The sequence below is a fragment of the Oncorhynchus tshawytscha genome, unplaced genomic scaffold (assembly GCF_018296145.1).
Source record: "Oncorhynchus tshawytscha isolate Ot180627B unplaced genomic scaffold, Otsh_v2.0 Un_contig_325_pilon_pilon, whole genome shotgun sequence".
NCBI lineage: Eukaryota > Metazoa > Chordata > Actinopteri > Salmoniformes > Salmonidae > Oncorhynchus > Oncorhynchus tshawytscha.
In genome coordinates, this window is record NW_024609246.1 from 21,517 (window position 1) to 35,851 (window position 14,335).

At 44.9% G+C, this 14,335-nt stretch overlaps 1 protein-coding gene across 1 annotated transcript in view; it reads left to right on the forward strand.

Annotated features, from left to right (window-relative positions):
• The first annotated feature begins 12,029 nt into the window (after positions 1–12,029).
• The window catches only part of efcc1 (EF-hand and coiled-coil domain containing 1), a 54,225-nt gene continuing 51,919 nt past the window's right edge, over positions 12,030–14,335 (forward strand). The window contains exons 1-2 of the mRNA XM_042314616.1: positions 12,030–12,830; positions 13,072–13,601. Coding sequence (XP_042170550.1) covers positions 12,111–12,830; positions 13,072–13,601 — 1,250 coding nt within the window. The 5' untranslated portion in view covers positions 12,030–12,110. The remainder of the gene's footprint in view (positions 12,831–13,071; positions 13,602–14,335) is intronic.

A 14,335-nucleotide genomic window follows, 5' to 3' on the forward strand; every position in this document is an offset into this window, starting at 1 on the left:
CAGAGGGGTGATGTATCTCTATGGGATAGAGGACAGATAGAGGACAGATGTAATAGGGGACAGGACAGAGGGTGATGTATCTCTATGGGATAGAGGACAGATAGAGGACAGAGGGGTGATGTATCTCTATGGGATAGAGGACAGATAGAGGACAGAGGGGTGATGTATCTCTATGGGAGAGGACAGAGGACAGATAGAGGACAGAGGGTGATGTATCTCTATGGGATAGAGGACAGATAGAGGACAGACAGAGGGTGATGTATCTCTATGGGATAGAGGACAGATAGAGGACAGAGGGGTGATGTATCTCTATGGGATAGGGGACAGATAGAGGACAGAAAGGGGACAGAGGAGTGATGTATCTCTATGGGATAGAGGACAGATAGAGGACAGAGGGGTGATGTATCTCTATGGGATAGAGGACATATAGAGGACAGAACGGGTGATGTATCTCTATGGGATAGAGGAAAGATAGGGGTAATGTAGCTCCATGGTATACGGGACAGATAGGGGTAGTTTAGCTTTATGTATAGGGGACAGATAGGGGTAATGTAGCTCCATGGTATAGGGGACAGATAGGGGTAGTTTAGCTTTATGTATAGGGGACAGATAGGGATAATGTAGCTCTATGGTATAGAGGACAGAGAGGGTGATGTAGGTCAATGGTATAGGGGACTGAAAGGGGTGATGCAGCTCTATGATATAGGGGACAGATAGGGGTGATATACATATGGGGTAATGTAGCTCTATGGTATAGAGGACAGAGAGGGTGAAGTAGGTCAATGATATAGGGGACAGATAGCGGTGATATACATATAGGGGTAATGTAGCTCTATGGTATAGAGGACAGATAGGGTGATGCAGCTCTATGATATAGGTGACAGATAGGGTGATGCAGCTCTAGGATATAGAGGACAGATAGGGTGATGCAGCTCTATGATATAGAGGGCAGATAGAGGTTATGCAGCTCTATGATATAGGGGACAGATAGGGTGATGCAGCTCTATGATATAGGGAAAGATAGGGGTGATATACATATGGGGTAATGTAGCTCTATGGTATAGAGGGCAGAGAGGATGATGCAGCTCTATGATATAGGTGACAGATAGGGTGATGCAGCTCTAGGATATAGAGGACAGATAGGGTGATGCAGCTCTAGGATATAGAGGACAGATAGGGTGATGCAGCTCTATGATATAGAGGGCAGATAGAGGTTATGCAGCTCTATGATATAGGGGACAGATAGGGTGATGCAGCTCTATGATATAGGGAAAGATAGGGGTGATATACATATGGGGTAATGTAGCTCTATGGTATAGAGGACAGATAGGGTGATGCAGCTCTATGATATAGGGGACAGATAGGGGACAGATAGGGGTGATATACATATGGGGTAATGTAGCTCTATGGTATAGAGGACAGATAGGGTGATGCAGCTCTATGATATAGAGGACAGATAGGGTGATGCAGCTCTATGATATAGAGGACAGATTGTGTGATGCAGCTCTATGATATAGAGGACAGATAGGGTGATGCAGCTCTATGATATAGGGGACAGATAGGGTGATGCAGCTCTATGATATAGGGGACATATAGGGTGATGCAGCTCTATGATATAGAGGACAGATAGGGGTGATGCAGCTCTATGATATAGGGGACAGATAGGGTGATGCAGCTCTATGATATAGAGGACAGATAGGGGTGACGCAGCTCTATGATATAGGGGACAGATAGTGTGATGCAGCTCTATGATATAGAGGACAGATAGGGGTTATGCAGCTCTATGATATAGGGGACAGATAGGGTGATGCAGCTCTATGATATAGGGGACATATAGGGGTGATATACATATAGGGGTAATGTAGCTCTATGGTATAGAGGACAGAGAGGGTGATGCAGCTCTATGATATAGGGGACAGATAGGGGTGATATACATATAGGGGTAATGTAGCTCTATGGTATAGAGGACAGAGAGGGTGATGCAGCTCTATGATATAGGGGACAGATATGGGACAGATAGGGGTGATATACATTTGGGGTAATGTAGATCTATGGTATAGAGGACAGAGAGGGTGAAGTAGGTCAATGATATAGGGGACAGATAGGGGTGATATACATATGGGGTAATGTAGCTCTATGGTATAGAGGGCAGAGAGGGTAATTTAGCTCTATGGTATAGAGGACAAATAGGGGTTATGCAGCTCTATTGATATAGGGGAAAGATAGGGTTATGCAGCTCTATGATATAGGGGACATATAGGGGTGATATACATATAGGGGTAATGTAGCTCTATGGTATAGAGGACAGATAGGGTGATGCAGCTCTATGATATAGAGGACAGATAGGGTGATGCAGCTCTATGATATAGAGGAAAGATAGGGTGATGCAGCTCTATGATATAGGGGACAGATAGGGTGATGCAGCTCTATGATATAGGGGACAGATAGGGTGATGCAGCTCTATGATATAGGGGACAGATAGGGTGATGCAGCTCTATGATATAGAGGACAGATAGGGGTGATGCAGCTCTATGATATAGGGGCAGATAGGGTGATGCAGCTCTATGATATAGAGGACAGATAGGGGTGATGCAGCTCTATGATATAGGGGACAGATAGGGTGATGCAGCTCTATGATATAGGGGACAGATAGGGGTGATATACATATAGGGGTAATGTAGCTCTATGGTATAGAGGACAGAGAGGGTGATGCAGCTCTATGATATAGGGGACAGATATGGGACAGATAGGGGTGATATACATTTGGGGTAATGTAGATCTATGGTATAGAGGACAGAGAGGGTGAAGTAGGTCAATGATATAGGGGACAGATAGGGGTGATATACATATAGGGGTAATGTAGCTCTATGGTATAGAGGACATATGGGTGATGCAGCTCTATGATATAGGGGACAGATAGGGGTGATATACATATGGGGTAATGTAGCTCTATGGTATAGAGGGCAGAGAGGGTAATTTAGCTCTATGGTATAGAGGACAGATAGGGGTTATGCAGCTCTATGATATAGGGGACAGATAGGGTGATGCAGCTCTATGATATAGGGGACAGATAGGGGACAGATAGGGGTGATATACATATAGGGGTAATGTAGCTCTATGGTATAGAGGACAGGTAGGGTGATGCAGCTCTATGATATAGAGGGCAGATAGGGTGATGCAGCTCTATGATATAGAGGACAGATAGGGTGATGCAGCTCTATGATATAGAGGACAGATAGGGTGATGCAGCTCTATGATATAGGGGACAGATAGGGTGATGCAGCTCTATGATATAGGGGACAGATAGGGTGATGCAGCTCTATGATATAGAGGACAGATAGGGGTGATGCAGCTCTATGATATAGGGGACAGATAGGGTGATGCAGCTCTATGATATAGAGGACAGATAGGGGTGACGCAGCTCTATGATATAGGGGACAGATAGTGTGATGCAGCTCTATGATATAGAGGACAGATAGGGTGATGCAGCTCTATGATATAGGGGACAGATAGGGTGATGCAGCTCTATGATATAGGGGACAGATAGGGGACAGGTATGGGTGATATACATATAGGGGTAATGTAGCTCTATGGTATAGAGGACAGATAGGGTGATGCAGCTCTATGATATAGAAGACAGATAGGGGTGATGCAGCTCTATGATATAGGGGACAGATAGGGGACAGGTATGGGTGATATACATATAGGGGTAATGTAGCTCTATGGTATAGAGGACAGAGAGGGTGAAGTAGGTCAATGATATAGGGGACAGATAGGGGTGATATACATATAGGGGTAATGTAGCTCTATGGTATAGAGGGCAGAGAGGGTAATGTAGCTCTATGGTATAGAGGACAGATAGGGGTTATGCAGCTCTATGATATAGGGGACAGATAGGGTGATGCAGCTCTATGATATAGGGGACAGATAGGGACGATATACATATAGGGGTAATGTAACTCTATGGAATAGGGGACAGATATGGGTGATGGGTCTATGGGATAGAGGACAGATAGAGGACAGAGGGGTGATGTGTCTCTATGGGATAGAGGACAGAAAGGGGACAGAGGGGCGATGAATCTCCATGGTATAGGGGACAGATAGGGGTAGTGTAGCTCCATGGAATAGGGGACAGATAGGGGTAATGTAGCTCCATGGTATTGGGGACAGATGGGGGTAATGTAGCTCCATGGTATAGGGACAAATAGTGGTAGTTTAGCTATATGGTATAGAGGACAGATAGGGTGATGCAGCTCTATGATATAGAGGACAGATTGGGTGATGCAGCTCTATGATATAGAGGACAGATTGGGTGATGCAGCTCTATGATATAGGGGACAGATAGGGTGATGCAGCTCTATGATATTGGGGACAGATAGGGTGATGCAGCTCTATCATATAGGGGACAGATAGGGTGATGCAGCTCTATGATATAGAGGACAGATAGAGTGATGCAGCTCTAGGATATAGAGGACAGATAGGGGTTATGCAGCTCTATGATATAGGGGACAGATAGGGTGATGCAGCTCTATGATATAGGGGACAGATAGGGGTGATATACATATAGGGGTAATGTAGCTCTATGGTATAGAGGACAGAGAGGGTGATGCAGCTCTATGATATAGGGGACAGATATGGGACAGATAGGGGTGATATACATTTGGGGTAATGTAGATCTATGGTATAGAGGACATATGGGTGATGCAGCTCTATGGTATAGGGGACAGATAGGGGTGATATACATATGGGGTAATGTAGCTCTATGGTATAGAGGGCAGAGGGGGTAATTTAGCTCATGGTATAGAGGACAGATAGGGGTTATGCAGCTCTATGATATAGGGGACAGATAGGGTTATGCAGCTCTATGATATAGGGGACAGATATGGGTGATATACATATAGGGGTAATGCAGCTCTATGATATAGAGGACAGATAGGGGTGATGCAGCTCTATGATATAGGGGACAGATAGGGTGATGCAGCTCTATGATATAGAGGACAGATAGGGGTGACGCAGCTCTATGATATAGAGGACAGATAGAGTGATGCAGCTCTAGGATATAGAGGACAGATAGGGGTTATGCAGCTCTATGATATAGGGGACAGATAGGGTGATGCAGCTCTATGATATAGGGGACAGATAGGGGTGATATACATATAGGGGTAATGTAGCTCTATGGTATAGAGGACAGAGAGGGTGATGCAGCTCTATGATATAGGGGACAGATATGGGACAGATAGGGGTGATATACATTTGGGGTAATGTAGATCTATGGTATAGAGGACATATGGGTGATGCAGCTCTATGGTATAGGGGACAGATAGGGGTGATATACATATGGGGTAATGTAGCTCTATGGTATAGAGGGCAGAGAGGGTAATTTAGCTCTATGGTATAGAGGACAGATAGGGGTTATGCAGCTCTATGATATAGGGGACAGATAGGGTTATGCAGCTCTATGATATAGGGGACAGATATGGGTGATATACATATAGGGGTAATGTAGCTCTATGGTATAGAGGACAGATAGGGTGATGCAGCTCTATGATATAGAGGACAGATAGGGTGATGCAGCTCTATGATATAGCGGACAGATAGGGTGATGCAGCTCTATGATATAGGGGACAGATAGGGTGATGCAGCTCTATGATATAGGGGACAGATAGGGTGATGCAGCTCTATGATATAGAGGACAGATAGGGGTGATGCAGCTCTATGATATAGGGGACGGATAGGGTGATGCAGCTCTATGATATAGAGGACAGATAGGGGTGATGCAGCTCTATGATATAGGGGACAGATAGTGTGATGCAGCTCTATGATATAGAGGACAGATAGGGCTTATGCAGCTCTATGATATAGGGGACAGATAGGGTGATGCAGCTCTATGATATAGGGGACAGATAGGGGTGATATACATATAGGGGTAATGTAGCTCTATGTTATAGAGGACAGAGAGGGTGATGCAGCTCTATGATATAGGGGACAGATATGGGACAGATAGGGGTGATATACATTTGGGGTAATGTAGATCTATGGTATAGAGGACAGAGAGGGTGAAGTAGGTCAATGATATAGGGGACAGATAGGGGTGATATATATATAGGGGTAATGTAGCTCTATGGTATAGAGGACATATGGGTGATGCAGCTCTATGATATAGGGGACAGATAGGGGTGATATACATATGGGGTAATGTAGCTCTATGGTATAGAGGGCAGAGAGGGTAATTTAGCTCTATGGTATAGAGGACAGATAGGGGTTATGCAGCTCTATGATATAGGGGACAGATAGGGTGATGCAGCTCTATGATATAGGGGACAGATAGGGGACAGATAGGGGTGATATACATATAGGGGTAATGTAGCTCTATGGTATAGAGGACAGGTAGGGTGATGCAGCTCTATGATGTAGAGGACAGATAGGGTGATGCAGCTCTATGATATATCGGACAGATAGGGTGATGCAGCTCTATGATATAGAGGACAGATAGGGTTATGCAGCTCTATGATATAGGGGACAGATAGGGTGATGCAGCTCTATGATATAGGGGACAGATAGGGTGATGCAGCTCTATGATATAGAGGACAGATAGGGGTGATGCAGCTCTATGATATAGGGGACAGATAGGGTGATGCAGCTCTATGATATAGAGGACAGATAGGGGTGACGCAGCTCTATGATATAGGGGACAGATAGTGTGATGCAGCTCTATGATATAGGGGACAGATAGGGTGATGCAGCTCTATGATATAGGGGACAGATAGGGGACAGGTATGGGTGATATACATATAGGGGTAATGTAGCTCTATGGTATAGAGGACAGATAGGGTGATGCAGCTCTATGGTATAGAAGACAGATAGGGGTGATGCAGCTCTATGATATAGGGGACAGATAGGGGACAGATAGGGGTGATATACATTTGGGGTAATGTAGATCTATGGTATAGAGGACAGAGAGGGTGAAGTAGGTCAATGATATAGGGGACAGATAGGGGTGATATACATATAGGGGTAATGTAGCTCTATGGTATAGAGGACATATGGGTGATGCAGCTCTATGGTATAGGGGACAGATAGGGGTGATATACATATGGGGTAATGTAGCTCTATGGTATAGAGGGCAGAGAGGGTAATGTAGCTCTATGGTATAGAGGACAGATAGGGGTTATGCAGCTCTATGATATAGGGGACAGATAGGGTGATGCAGCTCTATGATATAGGGGACAGATAGTGGACAGATATGGGTGATATACATATGGGGTAATGTAGCTCTTTGGTATAGAGGACAGATAGGGTGATACAGCTCTATGATATAGGGGACAGATAGGGACGATATACATATAGGGGTAATGTAACTCTATGGAATAGGGGACAGATATGGGTGATGGGTCTATGGGATAGAGGACAGATAGAGGACAGAGGGGTGATGTGTCTCTATGGGATAGAGGACAGAAAGGGGACAGAGGGGCGATGAATCTCCATGGTATAGAGGACAGATAGGGGTAGTGTAGCTCCATGGAATAGGGGACAGATAGGGGTAATGTAGCTCCATGGTATTGGGGACAGATGGGGGTAATGTAGCTCCATGGTATAGGGACAGATAGTGGTAGTTTAGCTCTATGGTATAGAGGACAGATAGGGTGATGCAGCTCTATGATATAGAGGACAGATTGGGTGATGCAGCTCTATGATATAGAGGACAGATTGGGTGATGCAGCTCTATGATATAGAGGACAGATTGGGTGATGCAGCTCTATGATATAGAGGACAGATTGGGTGATGCAGCTCTATGATATAGAGGACAGATTGGGTGATGCAGCTCTATGATATAGAGGACAGATAGGGTGATGCAGCTCTATGATATTGGGGACAGATTGGGTGATGCAGCTCTATCATATAGGGGACAGATAGGGTGATGCAGCTCTATGATATAGAGGACAGATAGAGTGATGCAGCTCTAGGATATAGAGGACAGATAGGGGTTATGCAGCTCTATGATATAGGGGACAGATAGGGTGATGAGCTCTATGATATAGGGGATAGATAGGGGACAGATAGGGTGATATACATATAGGGGTAATGTAGCTCTATGGTATAGAGGACAGATAGGGGACAGTTATGGGACAGATAGGGGTGATATATATAGGGGTAATGTAGCTCTATGATATAGGGGACAGTTAGGGGACAGATAGGGGTGATATACATATAGGGGTAATGTAGCTCTATGGTATAGAGGACAGAGAGGGTAATGTAGCTCTATGATATAGAGGACAGATAGGGTGATGCAGCTCTATGATATAGGGGACAGATAGGGGTGATGTTGCTCTATGATATAGGGGACAGATATGGTGATGCAGCTCTATGATATAGGGGACAGATAGGGGACAGATAGGGGTGATATACATATGGGGTAATATAGCTCTATGGTATAGAGGACAGAGAGGGTGATGTAGGTCAATGATATAGGGGACAGATAGGGGTGATATACATATAGGGGTAATGTAGCTCTATGGTATAGAGGACAGATAGGGTGATGCAGCTCTATGATATAGGGGACAGATAGGGGACAGATAGGGGTGATATACATATGGGGTATTGTAGCTCTATGGCATAGAGGACAGAGAGGGTAATGTAGCTCTATGGTATAGAGGACAGATAGGGGTTATGCAGCTCTATGGTATTGGGGACAGATGGGGGTAATGTAGCTCCATGGTATAGGGACAGATAGTGGTAGTTTAGCTCTATGGTATAGAGGACAGATAGGGTGATGCAGCTCTATGATATAGAGGACAGATTGGGTGATGCAGCTCTATGATATAGAGGACAGATTGGGTGATGCAGCTCTATGATATAGAGGACAGATTGGGTGATGCAGCTCTATGATATAGAGGACAGATTGGGTGATGCAGCTCTATGATATAGAGGACAGATTGGGTGATGCAGCTCTATGATATAGAGGACAGATTGGGTGATGCAGCTCTATGATATAGAGGACAGATAGGGTGATGCAGCTCTATGATATTGGGGACAGATAGGGTGATGCAGCTCTATCATATAGGGGACAGATAGGGTGATGCAGCTCTATGATATAGAGGACAGATAGAGTGATGCAGCTCTAGGATATAGAGGACAGATAGGGGTTATGCAGCTCTATGATATAGGGGACAGATAGGGTGATGCAGCTCTATGATATAGGGGACAGATAGGGGACAGATAGGGGTGATATACATATAGGGGTAATGTAGCTCTATGGTATAGAGGACAGATAGGGGACAGTTATGGGACAGATAGGGGTGATATATATAGGGGTAATGTAGCTCTATGATATAGGGGACAGTTAGGGGACAGATAGGGGTGATATACATATAGGGGTAATGTAGCTCTATGGTATAGAGGACAGAGAGGGTAATGTAGCTCTATGATATAGAGGACAGATAGGGTGATGCAGCTCTATGATATAGAGGACAGATAGGGGTGATGTTGCTCTATGATATAGGGGACAGATATGGTGATGCAGCTCTATGATATAGGGGACAGATAGGGGACAGATAGGGGTGATATACATATGGGGTAATATGGTATAGGGTGATGGGTCAATGATATAGGGGACAGATAGGGGTGATATACATATGGGGTAATATGGTATAGAGGACAGAGAGGGTGATGTAGGTCAATGATATAGGGGACAGATAGGGGTGATATACATATGGGGAATGTAGCTCTATGGTATAGAGGACAGAGAGGGTAATGTAGCTCTATGGTATAGAGGACAGATAGGGGACAGTTAGGGGACAGATAGGGGTGATATACATAGGGGTAATGTAGCTCTATGATATAGGGGACAGTTAGGGGACAGATAGGGGTGATATACATAGGGGTGATGTAGCTCTATGATATAGGGGACAGTTAGGGGAAAGATAGGGGTGATATACATATAGGGGTAATGTAGCTTTATGATATAGGGGACAGTTAGGGGTGATGTCAAGGACTCTTGTGTGTATGCTATAGTTTTAGTAACTATAAACAAGTAACATTCATTTTCTTCTCTGTTTTCTATAAAATTAATGTTTGTGAATTCAAATACTGCGCAATTCTGCTGTTTGCCAATGTGTTTGTGGGTGCTACTGTATTTTGTGTTGACATTTCTGTTTATAATGTGCTTGCTTGTTGTAATATGTATAGTCCCAACATATGGTAGTGTACCTTTAGGAATGGCTATAACAATGCTGACAGTCCATTTGACGACATGGGAGCCATCTTTGCTGTTTGTACTGGTCAGGTCATCGGGTATGTCTTTGCTGTCTGTCGTAACGATGACATCCACAGGTGAGCTGGACTCCGAATATGACCTGTCCTGGTCTCTATGTTCTTGTCCCCCTGGGAACATGTCCTCCCTGTCCCTGTCTCTCCCACACCCTTCTGTCTCTGTGTCCTCCCCCAAATCAGAGTCTGGTGGAGAGGGACAGGGTAGAGAGCTCTTGGAGTCTGGTTCCTCACACAGCGATCTGGACTCCATGGTTCAGTCACAGCTTTTTCTGGTTAATAGACAATGTAACGTTACTGACTGAATAACAGACCTGCCAAGGGAACAAACACTGTTATTTCTAACTTCGTCAAAAATAAATATAAATAAATATAATAAATTACGTTGCAGCCAAACAAAGTAAATGTTCATTATTGTATTCTTAAAATAACAAATGTCATGCTCTACACTCCTAACAACAATGTGTAAATGCTACGCATACAACAATACAAGATACAGCTCTACATTATTATGCAACTTTTAAAATCATAATTCACAATGCACAAGCCTACCGTTTACTGTCCTGCTTGCCTGCGTGGGTTGGTGATCCTACCGATCCTTCAGGCACATAATTTTCACATCATCTGAGTAAAATTACATGTCAATTTTTCTGTGAATCACCGTCCTACTTACCGCTACACGAAATAGTCCTTAGCTCTTTGGTAGACTGGAGGTGCAGTTCGGCAGCTGTTTCAGTTTGTGTCCCTTAAATCTTTTACCAATATCATCACTGATACATGGTATATAGCCAAATTATATTCATAATTACGTAGAATCACGGTTTCATCTTTGGCGGAATAACATCAAATGCGGTACTGTTTACGTCACCTTAGCAACCAGTGTTGCGACAACAACGTGATAACGTTACAATCGCCAGTGTCACAAGTTGTTTGTAACAATGTTGCGGTGAGTGAAATTTACATTGTGACATCATAATATATCATAATAAATGGATATTATTTATCACAATGGCCAATCCGGAACGAACTGGAACTTTGAAAGCCCGATTAGATTAGAATAATCAAGCATTGCTATTATCCTGATAATTCTGAACTAGATAAAAGATTGTAGACTATTCTGATGCTAAAACAAACAATGTTTTTACAAAAAATACAAACAACCCACACAATATTTTAGTAATTTAAGACTGTCATTATTTTCAGCAATTACTTTTTTCAACCTGTTCGAAACTATTATAACAAAATCTTTAAATCATTCAATATTTTGTTTCGTGCATGAATACCACCTAGGCTTTTCAAACCATTATCCCTCTCACGGACTCAATTACAGAACAATGAAGCCGTATTGATATCTGTTGGTCGACCAGACATCAGTCCTAACTGCTAATCAACTGGTCTAACTCAATAGAACAGCAGTTGATTGGTTTAAACCCTATTGTTTCAAATAAGCTACATGTCAGGACTGTTATTATCAGGTCGCAATATGATATTACACATTGTATTGTATTCTATCCCATTATTTTATTTCATTTTGCTTTCTATTCTATAAAATATGATGTGTTCTACTCTTACCGTATGATAGTGTAATGTAGGCTAGCCTGCGTTAGAAACATGTGAACGTGAAAACATTTTCTTTCTCTACTTTCGAGGAAACCATTTCAAATGTCGCCCCAGTTTATATGTGTTGAGGGGCTGAGCCAAAACTCGCTTCAAAGAAACGCCCTGCGCGCACAGAGAGCTCCTCTGCAGAAATACACTTTTATTCAGTCACGGAAAAGAGAACATGGACACAGGATGCTACAACATGATCACTGATACACAACTTGTTTTCTTCTCATCAATGGATGTGTACTGATTTGAAAAGAATGGATAAAATATTGGCTAAAGATAGTTGTGATCTGTACGGCCGACCCGCCCGCAGGACACAATGGATAGCGAGTACCCTGGCTTACCACTACGGACTGGATCGGGGAGTAGAGAACGAAATTATAGTTCTGGCGACCGGACTGGACCAGTATCTGCAGGAGATCTTCCACCACATGGACTGTACAGGAGATGGGAAGATATCTATGGAGGACTTTAATATTCTGTGTGAGATCTTGGGGTTGAACAAAGACTCTGAGTCGGAGGAGTGTGTGGGGGTCCTGGATAATCTGCCCAGTGAGTTTACCTTCAGGCAGTTCCACGCTAAACTCTGCGGATACTTCAGCACCAAGGCTGGGTCCCAGTATGAGAACGGGAGGTTACTGGTCGGGAAAGACAGCGAGCATATAGAGACTCAGATCCGCCTGAGGATCCCTCTGAGGCGGCGAAAGAAGATGCTATCTCTGGGGACCGGTGGGAGAGAGAGCCGGGGATCGTCACCGAACTCAGATAGACATTTGCCGGGCTGTCGGCAGCTGCGCGCCTCCTGCACCCGGGAGTGTTACGAGGAGATTGTGGCTCTGGAGGAAGCAGAGGAAAGGATAACTAAACTACAGGATGAGAATGCCAGTCTGAGGGAGCTGGTTGAGGATATGAGGGCAGCTCTACAGAGCAGTGATGCCCGCTCCCTGGCACTACAGGTAAGGGTATCCAGATGGGCATCAGTGGTATTGTTATTATTATGTGTTGATGGGAGGCTTTGAGTCTGTAACAAAACATAGCCCTGTAAAGGATCATGAAGTTTTAGAATAGAGACACTGACACTTTCAAATGAATATGTTTATGGGAAAGTTGGCTTGGAAAAGCTATGTTTTAGCAGGCTATTATCCCCCCATCACTGAACTGGCCATAGCCTACTGTTGTCTGTCTGTCCCCTCCCAGGTAGGACTGTTGAAGAGCCACTCCAAACACGAATCAGAGGGCGGCTGCTTCATCACTCATCACAAACTATCTGTCCGGACGACCCACAGCAGCAACAACTGCCATGGGAACACCAAGACCCACAACCTCAGCCACATCAAGACGACCCACAGCAGCAATCCCAGCAGCCAGCATGACCCCAGCCAGTACTCTAGCTTGAAGACCAGTAGCCAGTACACTAGCCTGCGGAGCCTCCTCCATGAGATTGACCCGATCCACAGCTCTCGGAATGGGCAGGTGGAGGAGGCCATTCTGTTTAATAAAAAGCTGGAGCAAGAGCTGAGGTCATCGCGGGAGGCAGTAACGGAGTTAGAGGCGTGTAACAGGGCACTGCAGGTGGAGCAGGTGGACATGAGGAAGAAGGTGGAGGATGCCCGTCAGGCGCTGGTCAGTGGAATGGGGAAGGTCAAAGAGCTGGAGGCTAAAGCCAGCAGAGTACCAGTCCTACAGAGACACATCCAGCAGCTGGAGCAGGAGATCCTCTACTACAGGTTAACATGACTGTACCTTCAGGAAAAAAGCTTCAGTTACTCTACATGTTATTCCTCTAGTATAGGTCCAGTTCTACCTAGGTGCATGAGTCTGGTGTAGTGGTGGTGGAGTGACCTCTATAGGAGTCTGGTGTAGTAGTGGTGGAGTGTCCTCTATAGGAGTCTGGTGTAGTGGTGGTGGAGTGTCCTCTATAGGAGTCTGGTGTAGTGGTGGTGCGGTGGCCTCTATAGGAGTCTGGTGTAGTGGTGGTGGGGTGGCCTCTATAGGAGTCTGGTGTAGTGGTGGTGGAGTGACCTCTATAGGAGTCTGGTGTAGTGGTGGTGGAGTGACCTCTATAGGAGTCTGGTGTAGTAGTGGTGGAGTGTCCTCTATAGGAGTCTGGTGTAGTGGTGGTGGAGTGTCCTCTATAGGAGTCTGGTGTAGTGGTGGTGCGGTGGCCTCTATAGGAGTCTGGTGTAGTGGTGGTGGGGTGGCCTCTATAGGAGTCTGGTGTAGTGGTGGTGGAGTGACCTCTATAGGAGTCTGGTGTAGTGGTGGTGGGGTGGCCTCTATAGGAGTCTGGTGTAGTGGTGGTGGGGTGGCCTCTATAGGAGCCTGGTGTCGTGGTGGCGGTGGTGTGGCCCCTATAGGAGTCTGGTGTAGTGGTGGTGGTGGGGTGGCCCCTATAGGAGCCTGGTGTAGTGGTGGTGGGGTGTCCTCTATAGGAGTCTGGTGTAGTGGTGGCCCCTATAGA